The 24,047-nt window shown below is 33.8% G+C and overlaps 1 protein-coding gene across 2 annotated transcripts in view; it reads right to left on the bottom strand.

Annotated features, from left to right (window-relative positions):
* Nucleotides 1-210: 210 nt before the first annotated feature.
* The window catches only part of LOC141387396 (putative fatty acyl-CoA reductase CG8306), a 50,097-nt gene continuing 26,260 nt past the window's right edge, over nucleotides 211-24,047 (bottom strand). Inside the window, exons 1-11 of one of the 2 annotated variants that reach the window (XM_073957021.1) lie at nucleotides 22,491-22,657; nucleotides 13,676-13,753; nucleotides 13,314-13,599; nucleotides 13,091-13,241; nucleotides 12,939-13,024; nucleotides 12,703-12,812; nucleotides 12,427-12,625; nucleotides 12,066-12,320; nucleotides 11,728-11,856; nucleotides 819-874; nucleotides 211-433 (exon numbers count right to left, since the gene is read on the bottom strand). In XM_073957021.1, the coding sequence (XP_073813122.1) occupies nucleotides 267-433; nucleotides 819-874; nucleotides 11,728-11,856; nucleotides 12,066-12,320; nucleotides 12,427-12,625; nucleotides 12,703-12,812; nucleotides 12,939-13,024; nucleotides 13,091-13,241; nucleotides 13,314-13,599; nucleotides 13,676-13,730 (1,494 nt within the window). In that variant the 5' untranslated portion in view covers nucleotides 13,731-13,753; nucleotides 22,491-22,657 and the 3' untranslated portion in view covers nucleotides 211-266. Of the gene's footprint in view, nucleotides 434-818; nucleotides 875-11,727; nucleotides 11,857-12,065; nucleotides 12,321-12,426; nucleotides 12,626-12,702; nucleotides 12,813-12,938; nucleotides 13,025-13,090; nucleotides 13,242-13,313; nucleotides 13,600-13,675; nucleotides 13,756-22,490; nucleotides 22,658-24,047 lie in introns of those variants that run through there. The other variant, XM_073957022.1, reaches the window with a different exon arrangement.

Raw genomic sequence — 24,047 nt, 5'->3', positions numbered from 1 at the left:
AATATTACACATATTAGCGAATATATAACGATGGAAAATTTCATGTCATATGACATTTACATATAGTATAAACTACCCCTTAGTCAGTAGAGATTTGTGGCGATTTTTAACATAACTTTTCTGTAGCGATTTTTACCACGGAACAGTTGGCATCCCTGATTCACACTGATGCAGGGAGACATGGAGATTCAAATAAAATATGCGCGAATGTAATGTTTTTCCCAATCTCCTCTCTATTATTTATTTAATTTTTTCTCTCCCTTAAATCACACCAAAGACATGGTCCAATTCCATGCAAATTTTAAAACTATAAAAAAGAACACATATGTAACAATCTTATCTAATATCATAAGAATTTTCAGACGTTGACGTGTTGCAGCTGTAGCTTCCAACGGTTCCTTGAATATGAACTTCTTCAATCCGCATAAAATGCCTAAAAGATATAAAAAAAGACAAAGCATTAGTCAATAAAAATAATCTGTTAAACTTTAACAGCCGACCAAGAAGAGGGCACACAAAATTCTCAATATTTGCAACTTTTGACAGTGTGTTAGTAACGTTGTATGCACGCATGCTGCAAAACAAAAACAAATCAAAACATTTGTGTGCTCTTTCGTTGCGTTCGGGTCATGTGTGTGTGAATTGCCGAAAAACTTCGTAACTTTAACAATATCAAAGCACGACATTGTGTTAAAGAAGTCGACTGAATTAGAGATGGGCGCGTGCCTAAACACAACACACAAAACACGGCGTTTTCGAGAAGAGATGAACACGCACTGCTCACGGCACGACACGCGTCCAACTCCAATAATACTTGCCGTGAAACACTTTTTCATGATCTAGTTTATCAGGTACCACTGTGCAAAAGCGTCGTCTATAAAGAAAAGGCAAAGTATTTTTTTTTAATATTAACAATTAAAAGAGTATCACGGTGCTCTTGAATCAAATTTAAATGGAAGGTGCTTACACCTGGGAAGTTTTTGCGGATTCTGAAACTACAATGTTCATAGATGAGAAAAAAACAAAAAAATCGCCGGAGCGCTTTTTAAATAAATCGCGATTCAAGTTGACATTTTTAGGGGTTGTTTAGGTTTTCACGATTTAGCTTAGAAACCGCAAGTCCTATCAAAATGAGACTGAAGAAAATGTTGTAGCTATGAAAATTCTCTACAAGATTGACCATCACGGTATTTTGGTAGGTTTTACCATTTTTGAGATATTGAAATTTAAATTGGGACAATCAACTGACTGTATCGCCCCCTTATAAAACAATGTATGAAGGGTGCGTCTTAACTTTTAATGAAAACCGCTTACACAGGGGAAGTTTTTGTGAATTCTGAAACAGCAATGTTTGTATAAAAAATCGCTGTAGGGATTTTTAAATAAATCGCGGTAAAAATTCACATTTTTAGGTGTTTTTTAGGTTTTCACGATTTTGCTTGGAAAACGCAAGTCCAATCGAAATGGAGCTAAAGAAAATGTTGTAGCTGTGAAAATTCTCTTCAGGATTGACGTTTATGATTTGTTCTCAGGCTGTACCATTTTTGATATAAAGAAGCTCCGTTTACATTTTTAGGTTTTTTTTGATAGGGTCTCGCGATTTTGCTTGAATTTGGCAAGTCTTATCGGCATGGGACCTGAGAAAATCTTATAGCTGTGAAAATTATCTACAAGACTGGCTTATGTAATTTTTCCTAGGTTGTACCATTTTTTAGATATATAAGTTTAAGTTGGGAAATTGCAGTCATGACATTGTTTTATATGGAGATGATACAGAATTGAATTTGAATCGTCCCAATTTCAACTACTATATCTCAAAAGTTGTAAAACCTACGAAAATATCATTAAGGTCAATCTTGTAGAGAACAAAATTTTCTTTATTCCCATTTTGATAGGACTTGCGGTTTCCAAGCAAAATCGCAAAAACCTAAACAACCCCTAAAAAAGTCAACGTAAAACCGCGATTTATTTTAAAAGCGCTCCGGCGATTTTGTTTGTTTTTTTTTTATTTTTCTCATCTATGAACATTGAAGTTTCAGAATCCGCAAAAACTTCTCAGGTGTAAGCACCCTCCATTTAAATTTGATTCAAGAGCACCGTGGTATATGTCGGCTTTATCGACAGATATGTATATACATCCTCCGTCTGTGACGCAGTATGGGTTGTTTTTCAAAGAGAGAAATATTCAAAATAAAGGTTAAATAAAACGATAAGTTTTGACTGTCAGTTTTGTTTAAATAATCGGTTGCTTGCCAGTGTGGCCGTTCATTTTTGTCATGCCGAAAAATCGACAGTCAAAACTGATCGTGTGTACCCCGCTTAAGTCAAAATGTTTGAACAATTGTGGTGGAGGTACCGAAATAGGTGGTCCCATATTGTCCACCTTCGAATTTGCCATTAGTTTGGAATTTATTTAAAATTGTTGCCTATTTAGGCCGCAGCACATACGGTCCGTTAAGTGGCTCGTTAGGCGTCAAAAACAACAACCACATGAAAAAAGTGTAAGTGATGCCAAGTTTGCTATTGAAGTTCTCATGTGGTTGTTGTAGAGATAGACAGTGTGTGGGTAGTATTTGGGTATTTACTATATGGAATCGCCAATACAACATCTTACAGCATGGTAGAATAAGAAAAGGTAGCAGCAATACACAGCTGACTGAACTGGGTTGTAACGTTAGTGTCAAATTTCATATGACATTTTATACATTTATTTCTATTTCGATGTACATTAGGGACATATATTTTTTGAGAAAAAAATATATCATTCGGAAAAAAACATTTCCCAGAAAGACTTCTTCATATCAATGATATGTAAACTCCTCCAAGTTCGAACGATAAGCCGCGCAGTAAATCCCCGCTTGTAGAGGCGATACAACGTTTGTTAATATGTGAGGTATTTTGTTCAAATTTAAAAAAATAAAGCCCTAATAAACATGTGCTTCTTTGATTTCTAAAACAAAACATTGAAACAGCTTCTCCTTTTTCTATGAATTTCCAGCGACCCCAAACTTTTCTGCAAGAATTCTACTTTCTGCGAGAATTTATGCATTTAGTGGAATGATGTGAAAATGTAACGAATTTTCATTCATGTTTTCCAAAATATTCAACCAAATGTGAAAAATTATTAGTGTTTTAAATTCCAATAATTTATAGACATTTCCTTGTTTTGTTTACAAATACAACTGGCAGTAACGTTACAAACAAAAACAAATTCCTTTGTGGTTGTTGTTCGAGTTGTATTTGTTGTAGTATTAACTTTACCTTATATTTGTTCTACCATGATCTTGCAGCTTATTTCTGAGTATTTACCCAAATGTTGAGTAAAAACTTTTTTTGTTAAGGCCGCTGCACATACGGCGCCTTGAGCGTTGCTTTACAACAACCACATGAAAACTTCACGAACAAACTTGGCATCACTTACAAATTTTTCATGCGGTTGTTGTTTTCAACGCTCAAAGCGTCACACAACGGACCGTATGTATTTGGCCCTTTAGAATTATTGTTGACCTTTGGACTGAATTTATTTCTGGGTTTTGGTTTGCCTTTAGGTAAATACCCGGTAAATACCATCTCTAGATTGTTGTAAGGCGAAACTCAACGGACCGTATGTGCCGGGTCTTTAGGGTGAAGATCATTTTAATATTAACTTTAAATTATTTCTCGTTGGAGTCGAGCGTAATGATCGAAGATTTTTTGCAAGGGAAAAAGGAAAGCCGAAGATTCGAATCCAAACACCACCATTACCTGTGACCTGGTTTCGCTGTTGGTAGTAGCTCATCAGACGTATCTGCTGTGGAGTGACTTCTCCTTTCTTGAAGTTTTCATTTCTCACATGCTATAGGTCTGTTCGATAACATCACTAGTAAAAAGTACTTGCAAGTACTTGCACAAAATCTTCGATCATTAAACTCGACTCCAACGAGAAATTAATTAAAATTAAATATAAATGTTAGTGTTTATTAATCATTTGATTTGATGCCGGGAGGATAATTTAGAACTTTTGGGACATTATCTCAGGAAGTATGGTCTTGTCCCCCAAAAAAATTGTAAAAGGGACCGCCAGCCAGAAATATTAGGACATGCAAGGTTTGGACATAATTAGTTATACCGTTCGAGAGTTATCATGCACAGGTTTTTGCGAAAAATGTTGAACTTTTGTAGGAGGAAGTACCCGATTTGGCCCTTATTCGAAGTTAATCTGAGTTTGGAGAAAATATTATGAGAACCAAATTTCGGACATAAAGGGCCAAATACATACGGTCCGTGGTGCGACGCGTTGCGCGTTGAAAACAACAACCACATGAAAAATGTGTAAGTGATGCCAAGTTTGTTCTTGAAGTTTTCATGTGGTTGTTGTAACGCGACGCTCAACGGACCGTATGTGCCGCGGCCTTAATCGTTTGATCCGTTCGAGAATTATCGTGCGATCCAGCTAGCCCGACGGACGTAGCTAAATCAACTCCTAAATTGTCCGAAACAGATTTCTTCCAAACATACCTAGGGCCTAAAACCGTTATTTCGATAAGGTACATTAGCCTTAAAACTGATAGTATAATAACAAGTCCGATAAATGGATTCATAATGGATTCACAAAAATATATCATTCGGAAAAAAACATTTCCCAGAAAGACTCCTTCATATCAATGATATGTAAACTCCTCCAAGTTCGAACGATAAGCCGCGCAGTAAATCCCCGCTTGTAGAGGCGATACAACGTTTGTTAATATGTGAGGTATTTTGTTCAAATTTAAAAAAATAAAGCCCTAATAAACATGTGCTTCTTTGATTTCTAAAACAAAACATTGAAACAGCTTCTCCTTTTTCTATGAATTTCCAGCGACCCCAAACTTTTCTGCAAGAATTCTACTTTCTGCGAGAATTTATGCATTTAGTGGAATGATGTGAAAATGTAACGAATTTTCATTCATGTTTTCCAAAATATTCAACCAAATGTGAAAAATTATTAGTGTTTTAAATTCCAATAATTTATAGACATTTCCTTGTTTTGTTTACAAATACAACTGGCAGTAACGTTACAAACAAAAACAAATTCCTTTGTGGTTGTTGTTCGAGTTGTATTTGTTGTAGTATTAACTTTACCTTATATTTGTTCTACCATGATCTTGCAGCTTATTTCTGAGTATTTACCCAAATGTTGAGTAAAAACTTTTTTTGTTAAGGCCGCTGCACATACGGCGCCTTGAGCGTTGCTTTACAACAACCACATGAAAACTTCACGAACAAACTTGGCATCACTTACAAATTTTTCATGCGGTTGTTGTTTTCAACGCTCAAAGCGTCACACAACGGACCGTATGTATTTGGCCCTTTAGAATTATTGTTGACCTTTGGACTGAATTTATTTCTGGGTTTTGGTTTGCCTTTAGGTAAATACCCGGTAAATACCATCTCTAGATTGTTGTAAGGCGAAACTCAACGGACCGTATGTGCCGGGTCTTTAGGGTGAAGATCATTTTAATATTAACTTTAAATTATTTCTCGTTGGAGTCGAGCGTAATGATCGAAGATTTTTTGCAAGGGAAAAAGGAAAGCCGAAGATTCGAATCCAAACACCACCATTACCTGTGACCTGGTTTCGCTGTTGGTAGTAGCTCATCAGACGTATCTGCTGTGGAGTGACTTCTCCTTTCTTGAAGTTTTCATTTCTCACATGCTATAGGTCTGTTCGATAACATCACTAGTAAAAAGTACTTGCAAGTACTTGCACAAAATCTTCGATCATTAAACTCGACTCCAACGAGAAATTAATTAAAATTAAATATAAATGTTAGTGTTTATTAATCATTTGATTTGATGCCGGGAGGATAATTTAGAACTTTTGGGACATTATCTCAGGAAGTATGGTCTTGTCCCCCAAAAAAATTGTAAAAGGGACCGCCAGCCAGAAATATTAGGACATGCAAGGTTTGGACATAATTAGTTATACCGTTCGAGAGTTATCATGCACAGGTTTTTGCGAAAAATTTTGAACTTTTGTAGGAGGAAGTACCCGATTTGGCCCTTATTCGAAGTTAATCTGAGTTTGGAGAAAATATTATGAGAACCAAATTTCGGACATAAAGGGCCAAATACATACGGTCCGTTGTGCGACGCGTTGCGCGTTGAAAACAACAACCACATGAAAAATGTGTAAGTGATGCCAAGTTTGTTCTTGAAGTTTTCATGTGGTTGTTGTAACGCGACGCTCAACGGACCGTATGTGCCGCGGCCTTAATCGTTTGATCCGTTCGAGAATTATCGTGCGATCCAGCTAGCCCGACGGACGTAGCTAAATCAACTCCTAAATTGTCCGAAACAGATTTCTTCCAAACATACCTAGGGCCTAAAACCGTTATTTCGATAAGGTACATTAGCCTTAAAACTGATAGTATAATAACAAGTCCGATAAATGGATTCACATTGGAAGAACAACCGAGCCGTTGTTCTGAGGCCTTAAAGTCCTCGGCACATTCGTCCCGTTGTGAGTCGCGTCAAGCGTTAAAAACAACAACCACATGAAAACTTCAAAAGAAAACTTGGCATCACTTACACTCTTTTCATATGGTTATTGTAACGCGACACTTAACGGAGCCATTGTACCATGGTAGAACAAACCAGGTAAAGTAAATGGTACAACAAATACAACTCAACAACAACCACATAGAAATTTGTTTTTGTTTGTAAACGTCAGTGTCAACGTACATGTAAACAAAATAAGCATGGTACAAATATACAGGTAGCCGCATCAACAATTGTTGGTAACATAAGATGTCAAAATTTGATATCATTTCAATGCAATTGACACATTATGTTACCATCAGCTGGCTTGATAATGCTACCTGTATTATTGTACCATGAAAATAAGGAAATGTCTATAAATTTTTGGAATTTAAAAAACTAATAATTTTCACATTTGATTGAATATTTTGAAAAACACGAATGAAAACTTGTTAGATTTTCAATTTGAATTTCTCGCAGAAAGTAGAATTTTTGCAAAAATGTTTGGGGTCGCTGGTAATTCATTGAAAAAGGAGAGGCTGTTTCAATCGTTTGCTTTTGAAAACAAAAAAGCACATGTTTATTAAGGCCTGCGTACATAAGCTGCTCTGCCTGATTGCCTTGCTTTCCTGCTTCATTTTGACATAATAAAAATAAAAGAATAAAGAAGGCCGAGGAAATTTCGAACTGGGTTGCCCTTTTCTTTTTTATTCTTTTATCAGAAGTAAGCCAGGTAAGCAGGCAAGGCAGCTTATGTACGCAGGCCTTTAGGGCTTTAAGGCCTGGTTACATAAGCTGCCTCGCCTGGTTGCCTTGCTTGCTTCTGATAAAAGAATAAAAAAGAAAAGGGCAACCCAGTTCGAAATTTGCTCGGCCTTCTTTATTCTTTTATTTTTTTATGTCAGAAATGAAGCAGGAAAGCAAGGCAATCAGGCAAGGCAGCTTATGTACGCAGGCCTTTATTTTTTTTTTCAAGTTTAACAATGTACCACACATATTAACAAATATTGTATCGCCTCTATAAGCGGTGTTTTAGTGTGCGGCATGTCGTTCGGACCTGGGGCTCAATTCTTGTTCTATGAAAAATTGAAATGAAAAGTTGTATAAAGGAAATAAATGTCAAATGAAACATTTTATAAGGCAAATATTTTTCATTTCAGATTTTCATAGAACAAGAATCCAGTCCCTGGAGGAGATTACATGTCAATGATATGAAGCCGTCTTTATGGGAAATAGTTTTTTTTTTTATGAATAAATTTGTTCTTCAAATATATATATATCCCTAATATACATCGAACATAGAGATAAATATATAAAATGTCGTTTGGAATTTGACACTAACATTACAGCCCAGTTCAATCTGTTGGGTATTGCTGCTACCTTTTCTTGTTCTACCATGCATTGTACCGAGGCCTTTTAGGGCTCTTCACATACTATCAGTTGCTCCACAGGAGAAAAACTCGTCTTCAAAAGGTATGTTCATAATATGTATATCCTTTACAAACATATGTACATTAGTTGTTTACAACCTTGTATCCCTGTATGATATTTTGAAGAGTTTTTACTTAATATTACATAAAATCTTAATTATAACGTGATTCGGTAAAAAAAGCTTCCGCACAAAAAGTCACTGTAACCTAGAGCTGGCAAACTATCGATAATCCCAGAGTACGTACAAACAATCTAAAGGTATATAGACAGTCCTGTAATAGCCAGGCTTCTCCTATATTATACTAGTCTGTAAAGGCTTTGCCCCGATAAAGTTAAAAATCAGGGCATAGAACAATTTTTTTTTCACTTTTCACAAAATGCCGTTCGATAACAAACGTGTAAAGTAAAAGAGAGCGAATTTGGAGACAATAGTGAGAGAATTTTGGAGAGCTTTGGAGAGTTTTGTTTACAAATTTTTGCAAGGAAAATTTTTCTTGTAAGAACTTGCAAGTTTGATCAGCTGATTTAAATTCGAATGTTTTGTGGCGGACTTCTTGGCAAACACATAAACAAACGTTTGGTTATTAAAAATAAATAGAATTAAAAAAGGGAAAAATTATTAATTAAATTATGGAAAACGATAATGTAAATAAAATAACTTATTTTGTAGTTTGTGGTGAACACTTTTTTATTTTATTATTTATTTAATCTTTTCCGCCAACTTATTCTTCTTCTTCAAATCACCTGACTTCTTGCAAGTTTTTACAAATTGCTGTTCGATAACAATCTGCAAATTTTTAGCTTCGAGAGAGTAAAATTGGTGGAGAGACGTTACTGAGAACTTGCAGAGTACTTGCAAGTACTTTTCACTTGCGAAGTTATCGTTATATTAGGTGTGTTCGTTTACTCAACAATTTGTACAAATGTGTACAAGTCCAGTAACTTCTTGTAATCGACTAAGATATTTTGCATTGTACTGCAGAGTAAACGAACAACATCCAGTAACAATTTGTACAAGTTTTGAGTAAACGAACACACATATTAGGTGTGTCTTTTTACGTGATAATTTGTAATAATTATTACGAAATGTTACTAAATGCTGTCTTTTTACACAAAAGTTCAGTAAAAGAGAGCGAAGTGAGAGAACAAGTTTGACAGTTGTTTGCTGAGAAATTGCTAAAAGTTGCTGAAAGAATTTTTCCCAGCAACCTTTAGCTAGTTCGATCAGCTGTTTTTTAATCATCTGCAAATGGCCAGCTGCTCAATGTTTATCTTATTTTTTGTGGAAAAATACTATAAATATTACGACTCAGGTTTATTTATTGATTATTTTATTAATATATTAATTATTTTCTATTTATTTTGCTTAAAATTGAAGAACTTTTTCATTGCTTTGGAGTTATTTGTTCGTTCATGCATTGGCGCCAATGTTTTTGTTTTGGTTATCAACTGTTATCTTGCTAAAGTTTACTAAATGCTGTTTTTTTTACTTTTTTCTCTATTTTCGTATCAAAGAGTAAAATCTCTCTTACTCTCTAAAAGGAAGTTACTGAATAATTATTACCGAAAAAGTAAAAAGACACAACTATTATTACACCATTGCTCTGTTCCTTTACTTTTGAAAATGGTAGAACCGGCAAAAGTAGTAAAAGTTGTAAACTGTTCCCATATGAATTGTATTGTATCGAAAGTAAAGGAACTCTTTTCGAGTAAAAAGTGGTAAAACTTGAAGATTCTTGCAAGTAAACGAACACAGCTCATGTTTCCACCTAAAATTTGTCGGTTTAGGTTCAGGCCTTCATATAGCCCCTAATGGAACGATACCTCCCGATTTTCGGTATTTAGAAGGCTGTGGCATGGTAGAACAAATACAAGGTAAAGTTAATACTACAACAAATACAACTCGAACAACAACCACAAAGGAATTTGTTTTCGTTTGTAACGTTACTGCCAGTTGTATTTGTAAACAAAACAAGGAAATGTGTATAAATTATTGGAATTTAAAAAACTAATAATTTTTCACATTTGGTTCAATATTTTGGAAAACATGAATGAAAATTCGTTACATTTTCAATGTTTATGTTTCCACATCATTCCGCTAAATGCATAAATTCTCGCAGAAAGTAGAATTCTTGCAGAAAAGTTTGGGGTCACTGGAAATTCATAGAAAAAGGAGAAGCTGTTTCAATGTTTTGTTTTAAAATTAGCACATGTTTATTAGGGCTTTATTTTTTTACATTTTAACAAAATACCTCACATATTAACAAACGTTGTATCGCCTCTACAAGCGGGGATTTACTGCGCGGCTTATCGTTCGAACTTGGAGGAGGTTACATATCATTGATATGAAGAAGTCTTTCTGGGAAATGTTTTTTTTCCGAATGATATATTTTTTTCTCAAAAAATATATGTCCCTAATGTACATCGAAATAGAAATAAATGTATAAAATGTCATATGAAATTTGACACTAACGTTACAACCCAGTTCAGTCAGCTGTGTATTGCTGCTACCTTTTCTTATTCTACCATGAGGCTGTGGCTGTGATTATACATTTCTCTATTTTATTGACTTGTCTGAAGCGAATTTTAAACAGAAAAATTGTACACACAAACATTTTTGTACCTATTATTGAAATATTTGTTGCATAAGAAAATTGGTCTGTTCCAGAACTGCAAGAATCTACTAATTTTTACTATATTTTCCGATAACATAAAGGGAAAAATGCTATCGTAGTAAAAAATAGTAGCTTCCTGCAGGTTCTGGAACAGAGCAAATATTTAAAATGCATAAATTGTGCAAATGCAAAAATTTATGCATTTTGCATAATTTTGCATGCCATATTTTTCGATTGCAAACTATGCCCAGTACCAAAATTTGACATGAATCGGACCAAAAATAGGGGTTGCAAACAATTCCGCTGTCTACTGATGACTGACAAAAATGAAGGGTCACACTGGCAAGCATTCGATTATTTTAGCAAAACTGGCAGTCAAAACTGATCGTGTGTAAATGACTAGTAGTTGAAAGATATAACATATATTTCAGAGATGTGTCCTGCATCACATTTATCGCAAACTATTCTCATTTTTGCAAGTTAATTTGAAGGTTATGCAATGATATTGATTTATCTGCAAAAAATATATATGTATGTAATCCTAGTGTTTATCTGCAAATTAACGAAGAATTATCCACATCAAGTTTGAATTATTAAAAACTATCATTTTTCAAATATCATAAAAAATTTGCCTCTTGTCGTACGTACAAATTTATGGAATGTTTTTAATGTGAATCATGGCACAATTACCAAGGTAGTGGTATCACAACAGCTGATCGAATATGAAAAGTCAAATCCCTTTATAAAAAAAAATATTTTTGTTGTAATTTTCCCAACAACATAAAGAATGTTTTGACATAACGTATTCAGAATTTTACGATGCCACTACCTGTGTAATTGTGCCATGCTTCATGTGAATTGAAAATTGACAATTGAGTTGCAAAACTGCAAGCGTTGCCATATCAGATTTTTCTAATGACTTTACATTTATTTTTGTGCCATGAGGTCATTCTTTCGTGCAACAGAAAATATTTTTTTTTTTTCATTTCATAGAATTTTTTGAAAAAAAAAACCAATTTCAAAGTGTTTTGTGCGAAACCTTTTTTTATAATAAAATGGAATGAATGTTATTTTAGATATTAATAGGCAAAAGTTTATTCATTCTCACCACAGTAAATCATTTTTGAGAAAAAATGTCAAAAATTTATAACCCTAATGTATGTACATACACATGTATACTTACTTCTCATCATGCTGCTTTGAAAAATCATATAGTTCCCACATTCCATCATTGTTTAGTTCATAATATTGTTTAGAAAATCTTCCTATTGTTCGGAGAGTGTAGATAATCCGTCGGGTTGTTTTTAGAAGCCTAGAAGAAAAAATATTAGGTCCTGGTTAATTTTTTTTCTTTAGGGCATAACCTATAACTCTGCGTGCTGCGTGTGCGTAGAAAAATACAAAAACAAAGTACATGTATTTCAAATTTAAACACATGTGTTTTGTTTTTGTATTTTTGACCGCACACGCAATACGCAGAGTTATAGGTTTTGCCCTTAAACATAATGTTTCAATACATACATGGGTTCCTTTTTCTGGAGTTTTAATAGGGTATCATAAAATATGCCCATCGGTATGTGAAACAAAAATACCCAAAGTAAATAGTAATACATGCACGAAGTCATTCCTGCTGAGGGTGCCCACACTGTGTTCTCCATGGGATTCTCTCTAGCTAATACGATCATTTTCTTGGTAATCTCTTCAATTGAATATTTAACTAAATATCCCGGGGCAATAGTTTGAATGCGTAAATTGTATGGGACATTTTTGGATTTACTGCGTTACAAAGAAAAAAAATGTAAAATTTTCAAAATAGACTCTTGCATGTTCTGTTCTGGAACAAGTCAACTTATTAAAAGTACATATTGTTTACATTTCCCACCTTAATGTTTCCAATCCGCGACGACAACCACTTACAATTGTACAACAAGTTACCATATCGACCGGCATAAGCGCTAAATTTAAATTTGGATTCATATATGTCATTTGGGAAACGCCCATCATTTTAACTGCCAGAATACCCATGGGTCCATTTAAATTCTCCAAATAACCGGGTTCGGGTTCAAGGTAAGCCGGAGCAACTGTTGTATATTTCAGAACAAAACATGTGATTATTTGGAAAAATATTTTTTTAATTAAATTGTAATTGAATACACACCAATTGCTGGCCTTACAATTGTCATAGGCAGTAAATGAGAATGGTCCGCAATAACTTGTTCACCCAGATTTTTGGTAAAGCTGTATGCATTTGGATAAAAGTTTGTATATCTGGAAAAGAAAGGCACGGAAACGTTGAGTGGAATTTGAAATGATTTTGCCAATTGGCTCACTTCCCTTTGAGAATTTTGGCTATTAAGTAAACAAAATTTTCAAATCTTTTCAAAAACAACTCACTTTAATCTTAGGACTTCCAGTGTTTCTGCATCATACGTTTCAGCTATTTGTATTGCTTTACGCCAGTCATTGGGCAAATTATAGATCTTGAAAATAGAATATTTAAATGTTAAAAGTTAAAAAAGAAAAAAAAAACATATGCGACCTCTTACCTTTTCCTCTATAACATTATCAAGAGGATAAATATATGCCGTTGAGCAATGTACAAAGGCAATTAATTGTTTCAGTGTTTGGGCAATTTTGACCAATTCAAAAGTTCCCCTGGTATTCATGAGTATGGAACTGCGTAAATCATTATCGAATCTAAAGACGTTATAAATATGATCATGATGAAGCACATTAATAGCTGTGTCTACATAACTTCCTCAAACTTACCGAACAAAGGCGGCTTCATGAAATATTATGCTAACATTTTTCAAACGTTCCAAATCCTCTTGACTCATTGCCAAACCTAAATGTTGACAATCTCCAAATATTGGCACAACTTTTTCAAAAATATTTGGCCGTTCACGGCGAACACGTTCAAAGACAACATCTTTTTTGAAATCTTCTAAGCGTTCCAAGGCAGTTTTGCCCCTCTTCGGTCGTATAAGCATATATATGGTCTTAATGCCCGGACAATCGCGCAACAACTTTTCAAATAGACTTTTACCAAGATAACCTAAAAAGTAAAATTAATGTTAGTTTATACCTGATTCTTTATTTATGTATGTATGTAGATCTTCTTCCTCACTTACCAGTTCCACCAGTAATGAATATTTCGCGATTATTGTAAAAATCAGAAATGTCCATTTTGAGAGGTTTTCAATGACAATCTATAGGAAGAAAACATATGAATGAAAGCATAGATAAGCAACATGTCAAGTATTGCAGAACTAAATCTGTGAATTTTGGCCCAAGTACTTGAAAGTTTGGTAAGGCCTCGTAGCAATGTTCTCTATTCATTATTAGAATAGATAAGAGCTGCATGAGTAGTTCTTAAGTAAAATATTATACCATTAACAATTACTATCTTTCAAGCCCTCACTAAGTTTAAACGTCCGCTTCTTTTCTCTTTTACAACTAACAATCGTGGATTTTTAATAGTATTTATTCAATGTGGATTTTTATAAAATGTTTTTTTAAAGATCATCAGAGTAATAATCGTAGGATTTTTTTAAAAAAAATTTTCTCAAGGAACATCAGGACACTTATCGTGGATTTTTTAAGAATATTTACTCAAAAATCGCCAGGGCAACACTGAAAGAAAAAGGCTTCATTGATTTTGAACCAATGTAGAATTTCATTGAATAAATGAAAAGTTTCATTAAATAAAAATAATTAGTTTCTTCATTTTTCACGATTTTTCTACGTCGTTCAAGTAGAAATACTCTCCGAACAACGATAAAACATGTCCCATCTCTAACAAATGAGAACTTTTATCGAAATTAATTAATTATAGCTTTGTTCCAGAACTAAAAAGTTTTTACAATTTACACATTTTACCCGTTAACCCGTTCCCGTACACAAAAAAAGTTGTAAAATGTCCACTTCTCTTTAAACAAAAATGGCGATGAATGACGCTCTCTTTAAAAACTTTGTACTCGACAAATTTGAGCGTGTAAAAATAAGCTGTGTTCCAGAACTAAAAAGTTTTTACAATTTTTACGACTTTTACACATTTTACTCGAAAAAGTGTTCCCGTACACAAAAAAGTTGTAAAATGTTCACTTCTCTTTAAACAAAAATGGCGCTGAACGACGCTCTCTTTAAAAACTTTTTAGACCAAAACTTAAAACTCGACGCCTGACGTGTGCGTACAAAAATACAAAAACAAAATACATGTATTTGTTTTTGTTTTCAATTTGAAATACATGTATTTTGTTTTTGTATTTTTGTACGCACACGTCAGGCGTCGAGTTTTAAGTTTTGGTCTTACACGACAAATTTGGGCGAGTAAAAAAATAGTAACATGGTTGCCGGCGTCTGATTGGCTGATACGCCGACTTTGACATTTGTTCCAATTTTTTTTGACGTATTTTCCATTTTTCCGTTCCCGAACTATTTCAAAGAACTTGTGTGTGAGAACAAATTTTTTGCAGTTCTCTCTTTTACGAGTTTTGCCATTAAAAAGTACGGGAACGAAGCTATAGTAACATGGATGCCGGCGTCTGATTGGTTGGTACGCCGACTTTGACATTTGTTCCAGCTTTTTTGACGTTTTTTTCGTTCTCTCTTTTACGAGTTTTACTATTAAAAAGTACGGGAACAAAGCTTATATGTGTGTTCCAGAACCTGCAAGAATCCACTATTTTTACTACGATAACAATTTTTCCTTTATGTTATCGGAAAAAATAGTAAAAATTAGTAGATGCTTGCAGTTCTGGAACAGACCATATGACAGACAAAATACAAAATTTAAAAATGTAGGGCTTTTTTTTGGAAGAACTGCAACTGTTATTGCTATGAAACATTCACATAAATACCAAGGCACATTTATACAAGGTAGAAGTGACAATCAGCTGTATTCTTACTTTTTTTGTAAATTTAGTTTTCAAAATGTAATAGGGTCTACTCATGAAATTTTAAACTTCGAAATTTGCTACCATAAAATTCTTCTTTTCACCGTAAACGTGTAATAACAATGATCTACGACATTTCCAAACGCTTTATAAATACATTTTGATTCAATTTTTTCTATTTTAGAGGATTTTCAAAATGTATTTATGTTTTTCCTGAACAAATTCTTGGAACGACCCTAATATTCAATATTTATCTTTGACAATTAATTTTCAATAACAACAATGTTGTTTTTGTAAATTTGTTAGTTGTTGTAATTCATGCATTTACCTTATATGAATATGCCTTGCATAAATACTATGAAACTATTGGTCTGTTCCAGTACTGCAAGAAAATCCACACGATTTCAACTGTCAATTCCATTGCTCAAACGTCAAATGAAATCCAATCGATATCAGATGAGTTTTCATTTGACGTATACACAAAGGAATTGACAAATGAAATCGAGTGGATTTCGTAAATGTAAACATATGGTCTGTTCCAGAACTGCAAGAATCGACTAATTTTTACTATTATTTCCGAAAACATAAAGGAAAAATTGTTATCGTAGTAAATAATAGTAGATTCTTGCAGGTTCTTGAACAGAGCAATAGTATACACGGTGCTCTTGAATCAAATTTAAATGGAAGGTGCTTACACCTGAGAATTCTTTGTGGATTCTGAAACTACAATGTTCATAGATGACAAAAAACTAAAAAAATCGCCGGAGCGCTTTTTAAATAAATCGCGATTCAAGTTGACATTTTTAGGGGTGGTGTAGGTTTTCACGATTTTTCTTAGAAACCGCAAGTCCTATCAAAATGAGATTGAAGAAAATGTTGTAGCTATGAAAATTCTCTACAGGATTGACATTTACGGTACTTTCGCAGGTTTTAACATTTTTGAGATATTGAAGTCAAATTGGGACAATGCACTGACTGTATCGCCCCCTTATAAAACAATGTCATGAAGGGTGCGCGTTAACTAACTTTTAATGAAAACCGCTTACACCGGGGAAGTTTTTGTGAATTCTGAAACAGCAATGTTCATAGATTAGAAAAATACAAAAACAAGAAAAAATCGCTGTAGGGATTTTTAAATAAATCGCGGTCAAAATTCACATTTTTAGGTGTTTTTTTGGTTTTCACGATTTTGCTTGGAAACCGCAAGTCCAATCGATATGGAGCTAAAGAAAATGTTGTAGCTGTGAAAATTCTCTACAGGATTGACGTTTATGATTTGTTCATAGGCTGTACCATTTTTGAGATAGAGAACCTCAGTTTACATTTTTAGGTTGTTTTTGTTAGGGTTTCGCGATTTTGCTTGAATACGGCAAGTCTTATCAGCGTGGGACCTGAGAAAATCTCACAGCTATGAAAGAGAATTTTGATAGCTACAACATTTTCTTTTGCCCATTTTGATAGGACTTGCGGTTTCTAAGAAAAATCGTGAAAACCTAAACAACCCTTAAAAATGTCAACTTGAATCGCGATTTATTTAAAAAGCGCTCGGACGATTTTTTTAGTTTTTTGATTTTTCTCATCTATGAAAATTGTAGTTTCAGAATCCACAAAGAATTCTCAGGTGTAAGCACCTTCCATTTAAATTTGATTCAAGAGCACCGTGTATACTAATTGTTACTATTTTTTTCGATAACATAAAAGAAAAAATATTTGGTCTGTTCCCGAACTACAAGAATCTACTAATTTTTTTTATTTTCTCGGATAACATAAAGGAAAAAATGTTATCGTAGTAAAAAATAGTAGCTCCTTGCAGGTTCTGGAACAGAGCAGTTAAATTAGTAAAAAATAGTAGCTTCTTGCAGGTTCTGGAATAGAGCAAATAATGAAAGATTCACTTTGGCAGTTTTGTTGTGATGTGTGTTTACTTTTTATTTTTAAAGTAAGACCCAGCTTAATCACAGATTTGTTGTTTTAAAATTTTAAAAACTTTAAAAATAAAAAGTAAACACACATCACAACAAAACTGCCAAAGTGACATTGTTTGTTCCAGAACTAAAAAGTTTTTACACGTTTAACACATTTTGCACATTTTTTCCCGAAATGCGTTCCCGTACACCAAAAAGTTGCAAAATGTTCACTTCTCTTTGAACGAAAATGGCGTAAAAAAGCTTTCTCTTTAGAAACTTTTTACACGGCAAATTTGAGCGAGCAAACATGTGCAACATGTTTGCCGGCTTCTGATCGGCTGACACGCCGACTTTGACATTTGTTCGAGATTTTTTGACGTTTCTGCCCTTTGGAAAAATGTGCGCGTTGAACAAATTTTTGACAATTCCCTCTTTTGCACATTTTACCATAAAAAAATACTGGAACAGAGCTAACGTAATTCCCTTTCCGTGAATAAGCGTGGATTTTTAATAATATTTTCTCAAGGAGAATCAGCGCAATAAGCGTGGATTTTTTAAATAATATTTTCTCAAGGAGCATCAGGGCAATAAGCGTGGATTTTTTAATAATATTTTCTCAAGGACCATCAGGGTATGGTCTTTTAAATAACACTGTGCGACAACAAAAAATAACAAAGAAAACTGAACACATTATGAAAGTAGAGCTAAAAATATGAGACACGTGTATCGGCGTTTTTAAAGTTTACGTCGGGAAATAACCTAAGTAGGCGGAGCAAGTTCCGCCCATTTATAGTTTTCGAGTCAACATATCTTGGAATCCTTGCATTTTAGGCATGGTAGTACAATATAAGGTAACAGCAATACCCAGCTGATTGAACTGGGCTGTAATGTTAGTGTCAAATTCCATACGATATTTTATATTTTTATTTCTATTTTCGATGTACATTAGGAAAATATATTTTTTGAGAAAAAAATATATCATTCAGAAAAAACTATTGCCCGTAAAGACTTCTTCATATCAATGTTATGTAACTTTTCCATGTCCGAACAACGTGCCGCACACTATAATAGATCATTTAGATATGACTTCCTTAGCCGGATTTAGCACATTATCAGGTTTTATTCGCTACATCCAGCCATAATCCACCAGATTTACCATACAAAAATAAATCCTCGTATTGAGCGGATTTGTTATAAATCCTCGTATACAACTGCTGTCATTCAAAACTGACAATGTGTACCCAGCTTAATATTTACGATGTCTAAACGAAAAAACAATTCTTTATTTGCTCATTAGTTAGCATTAGCAACATTTTCAATATTAACCAATAAGTTTGTAATTTGCCGTATGTTTTTGAGACAAATTCAATTTACAACAACTTCTTTCGACGTTTCAAATTCGATCAAATGTGCTGATGCATCTACCTGGGTAAGCTTAACACCGCTTATAGAAGCGGTACAATATTTGTTAATATGTGTGGTATTTTGTTAAATTTGGAAAAAAAACCCTAATAAACATGTGTTTCTTTGATTTCAAAAACAAAAGTTTGAAACAGCTTCCCTTTTTTCAATGAATTTATAGCGACCCCAAAATATTTTTCCAAGAATTATACTTTCTGTGAGAAGTTATCCATTTAGTGGAATAATGTGGATACTTTCAAATTGAAAATGTAACGAATTTTCATTCATGTTTTTCAAAATATTCAATCAAAAGTGAAAAATGTTAGTTTTATAAATTCCAATAATTTATGAACATTTCCTTTTTTGTTTACATGTACCGGTGACACTAACATTACAAACAAATACAAATTTCTATGTGGTTGATGTCTAGTTGTATTTGTTGTAGTATTTACTCTACCTTCTTTGTTCTACCATGCATTTTAGTCCCAATTTACATTAGGCGAGTTTACTTGCGGCAATTGTCAGTTTGTAGGTGAGAGAGGGTGCTGAGAGGCAAAGGGTTACCATATGCCTCACCTCTCTCTCCTACAAAATGACAATTGCCGCAAGTAAACTCACCCAATGTAACTTGGGTGTGTCTTTTTGGTCCCTATTTTCAAAATCGTTTAAAATCTCCTTTCGAATGCGATCGTATCTGTTCAAAATATTCTACAAAATTTGTCGTCATAAAATTTTACTATATGTCTCAGAATACATCACATCAGTAAATTGTATGTAAACGCCAGGAATATGCAAAAAATAACAACACGTTTTAGGGTTAAAGTTACACTTAATCTGTGTTTATTCACTAATGAAATGAAGACCCTATATATAGCTTTGTTCCAGAACTAAAAAGTTTTTACAATTTTTACGACTTTTACACATTTCACCTAAATCCCGTTCCCGTACACAAAAAGTTGTAAAATGTTGATTTCTCTTTAAACAAAAATGGCGCTGAATGACGCTTTCTTTAAAAACTTCACAGATATCTCCCGTGTAAGCAACATTTTATAATTTCAACGCATAGGTAACGTTACCGAGTCAAAAACGGCCGTGTTACTTACACCAAGGATTTTACCTGGTTAGTCGTTGCCAATGTGTTAAAAATTGTAAAACACTTCTATGTGGCAATGATTTTGCGAAATCATGAATGAAAATCACCAATATTACCACATGAAAAGCTGTGTTCCTTTACTTACCTGAGGTTACCATTTTTACCATTTGTTACCATTTTTAACTTGCAAAGCGTTCCTTAACCCCGAAAAGTGGCAAAACTGGAAGCAATTTTTAGGAGATTGAGAGTGGAGAGAGAGCGAAAATGGCTTTCTCTTCTACCACAGGCTACCAGCAAAATTTCTGCAGGTAAAAAATGGCAGAACTGATTTTTCGACTTTTGTTTGACGATTATTTCACAATGAAAAAGAAAATGGACAGAAGAAAAAGTCGAACGCTGATAAAACTAAATTAAAAACTGTGAAATAAAATACGAAAATTGATTTTTTATGTTTCTTTTCGACATTGCTGCCAGACCTACCATTTTCCGTTCCTTTACTTTTCTGGTAAAAATGTTCATGAGAGAGCAATTTTGAGCAATTTTGACACTTTTCTCTTTTACCACCCTTACCATTAAATAAGTAAATGAACAAAGCTAAAATTTACACGCCTCGGTAAATGGCATGTAGAAATTACCAAACGCGTAGGTAAAGATAACTAATAGGTAGCTACCTAACCGTTTACCCAGACGTTGAAATTACGGGCATTACTGGACAAATTTGAGCGTGTAAAAAATAGTAACATGGTTGCCGGCGTCTGATTGGCTGGTACGTTGACTTTGACATTTGTTCCAGCTTTTTGGACGTTTTTTCCATTTTTGCGTTCCCGAACTTTTTGAAAAAAACTTTTGTGTGAAAGCAATAGCTTCGTTCCAGTACTTTTTTAATGGTAAAAATGTCAAAAGAGAAAACCGTCGAAAATGAGTTCCACATACACATTTTTCCAAACTGTACGGGAACGGAAAAATGGCAGAAACGTCATAAAAACTGGAACAAATGTCAAAGTCGACGTGTCAGCCAATCCGAAGCCGGCAAACATGTTGCACATTTTTGCTCGCCCAAATTTGTCGTGTAAAAAGTTTCTAAAGAGAAAGCTATTCAGCGCCATTTTTGTTCAAAGAGAAGTGAACATTTTGCAACATTTTTGTTGTACGGGAACGCATTTCGGGTAAAAATGTGCAAAATGTGTTAAATGTGTAAAAACTTTTTAGTTCTGGAACGAAGCTAATATTTCTCTTGTTTACGAGTTTTACTATTAAAATGTACGGGAACAAAGCTTATATTATATATCATGAAAATTGCTCTGTTCCAGAACCTGCAAGAAGCTACTATTTTTTACTACGATAACATTTTTTCCTTTATGTTATCGGAAAAAATAGTAAAAATTAGTAGATTCTTGCAGTTCTGGAACAAACCAAATATCAGTATCCATGGCACAATAATAAGGTATAGCGGCAAAAACAGCTGATCTTCATATCAGTTGTCAAAATGCATTATTGTGAATAAAATCACATACAAAATGTAAACAAGCAATTCACCGTAATGCATTATTGTGAGCAAATTTGACGTTTTGTATGATTTGATGTTATAGGCCGTTTACATATAACAAGGTTAACCCAGTGGGTCTGGGTTTCAAATGTCATTTCCATTGAGTATACTTCAAATAAATCCTCATAAAGAAGGTTAACCCTGCAAAAAACTATAATCTAAACGCCATATAACACCTTCTTATTCCACCATGTCAGTATCAATTTTTGCCAAAAAAGGGGGAAATATTTCCCTTTTTTTATGAAATTTTTTCAGGGGTTGGCGTTTTTATTTGGGATGACGACTTCTATTTTGCTTTTCAAAATAGTCAGGCTTAATCCCATAGTCGTTGTTTTAATATTTTATTAATACAACTTTAATTTATTAGTGGGAAAATTAGCGATGTTTACCAAGGGGTAAGGCAGGGAAAACTATAGCTTCGGATCTCGCCACACATCCTCATCAGTATTGAAAAAACAAGAAACAAGATGATGATCTGTGGCGAGATCCGAAACTATAGAAATTATAACAATTTTAATTCTACCGATATTTGTCGGTAACTCAAAAAATGAGTTACAGAATTCCACTACTGAACAGTTTAAAATGTGTCGTCGTTATAACCGATATGTCGTTATAAACGAATGCGCTATAAGTGATTTCGACTGTATTTCTTTTTCGACGAGAAGGTCAATTATTTATTCCACATTCTTAGGTAGGTTTTTTTTCTTGTAAGCTTATTAATATTAAGTTTGTTTTCATAACAACAAGCCATAAGTTGCAGTTTGAAATAAATGATAGTTTGTATATTGATTTCATACTTCGTTAGAAATATTCTTAAGAAATCCACGATTATTGTCCTTTTGGTACTTGGGGAAATATTCCTAACCAAATAAATAAATAAAATTACACTATTATTGCTGATTTCGGATTTCTTATGTGCCTTTTCGCCTGGTTTAAAGCATGAAAAGCGATAAAAAATTTAATTCGTAATAAGTTCACAGAAAGGTAGCATATCCTTTAGGCAATATGTACTTTTCTGTTTTTTACTTTAATTTTTTATATCCTTTATACTTTCATAACATATTTTTAATAATGTGTTATTAATTATTATTTTTGTACACTTGCCTTTGTTTTTTATTTATAACTTTAATTTTGGTAATCCTTTTAATATTTACTTGTATCCCGTTGGTTATCTACGCGAATTTTTATTGCGATTTATACAACCGTCTTGGCCCGATGACCACTTCGAACTGATTATTTTCAAAGCAGTTTTTTTCTAAAGTTGTCCCAACTATTAAAAGTATGGAATTATTAATGTACCTATGTATATTTTTTGCAAAATAATTTCATATGCAGATTTCTCATACATACAACGTGGAATATTTGAATATTTTTCATTTGCAAGTGGCTTTGTAAAAACCAGGGTGTCGGAGTCGAGAAATTTTGCTGGAGTCGGAGTCTGAGTCTACATTGTGGAAATATAACATTAAATACGGACCAAGGCATATTGAATAGGTAGTGGTGTCACACCAGCTGTTCGAATAGGAAGTGTCAAATCCCTTTGTAACAACATAATTTTTGTTGTAATTTCCCCAACAACATAAAGAAAATGACATTAATTAATCAACATTTCTCGATACTACTGGCATGGTGGAATAAGAAGGTGTTACATGGCATCATACTAAACGTTGAATTTGATCACAATAATGCATTACTGTGAATTGCTTATTTACATTTTGTATGTGATTTTATTCACAATAAAGCATTTTGACAACTAATATGAGTCGTGTTCCTTTACGTGCCAGAGGTTACCAGTTTTTACCCGCAAAGTGTTTCCTTACTTAAAAAAGCATACAATTTATATGATAGCAGCTCACCACTTTTACCATTTTTTGCCACTGTTACCATTTTTCAAAGTAAAGGAACAGACCAATGATGATCAGCTGTTTTTGGCGTTGTACCTTTATTATTGTGCCATGACTACTGCTTATACATAATTTCGTTATGCCCGTAATTTCAAAGTCTAGGTAACCGGGTAGGTAGCTACCTATTAGTTATCTTTACCTACGCCTTTGGTAATTTCTAGGTGTCATTTACCGAGAGGTGTAATTTTTGAAATCATATGGTAACATTGGTGATTTTCATTCATGATTTCGCAAAATCATTGCCACATAAAAGTGTTTTACATCTGTTAACACATTGGCAACGATCAACCAGGTAAAATCCTTGGTGTAAGTAACACAACCGTTTTTGGCCCGGTAACGTTACCTATGAGTTGAAATTATAAAATTTTGCTTACACGGGAGATATCTATGAACTCATAGATAATTACGCGTAGAAATTACGGGCATTAATAAACGAAATTTGTCGGCAAGTTAGCAACCAAAATAAAGTAGTCGCTAAGTACTACCGATAGCAATAGTGTTGACAACTTTCATTTGTACTTTTCATTCATAATTTTGCGTTTCAATTTTACCAATTTTTGTCGGTAACCAAAAAATACCTTAGAGAATCCTACTACAGAGTTGGTCTGCATGACGATTTTTTAGGTTTTCGACGGTAAGAAAGTATAAAAATTAGTAAACGCCAAAAACATCAAAAAATGTATGTTACCATCATATTTTTCACTTAATTCTGCAAGCCTGTCTTTGTTATTGAAGAGCGTCCGTACCTTTTTTGACA

Source organism: Musca autumnalis, unplaced genomic scaffold (genome assembly GCF_047663935.1).
Source record: "Musca autumnalis isolate F117 unplaced genomic scaffold, ASM4766393v1 scaffold_5, whole genome shotgun sequence".
NCBI lineage: Eukaryota > Metazoa > Arthropoda > Insecta > Diptera > Muscidae > Musca > Musca autumnalis.
The sequence above is the reverse complement of the archived record's forward strand: the minus strand, read 5'-3'. Positions and strand labels throughout refer to the sequence as shown.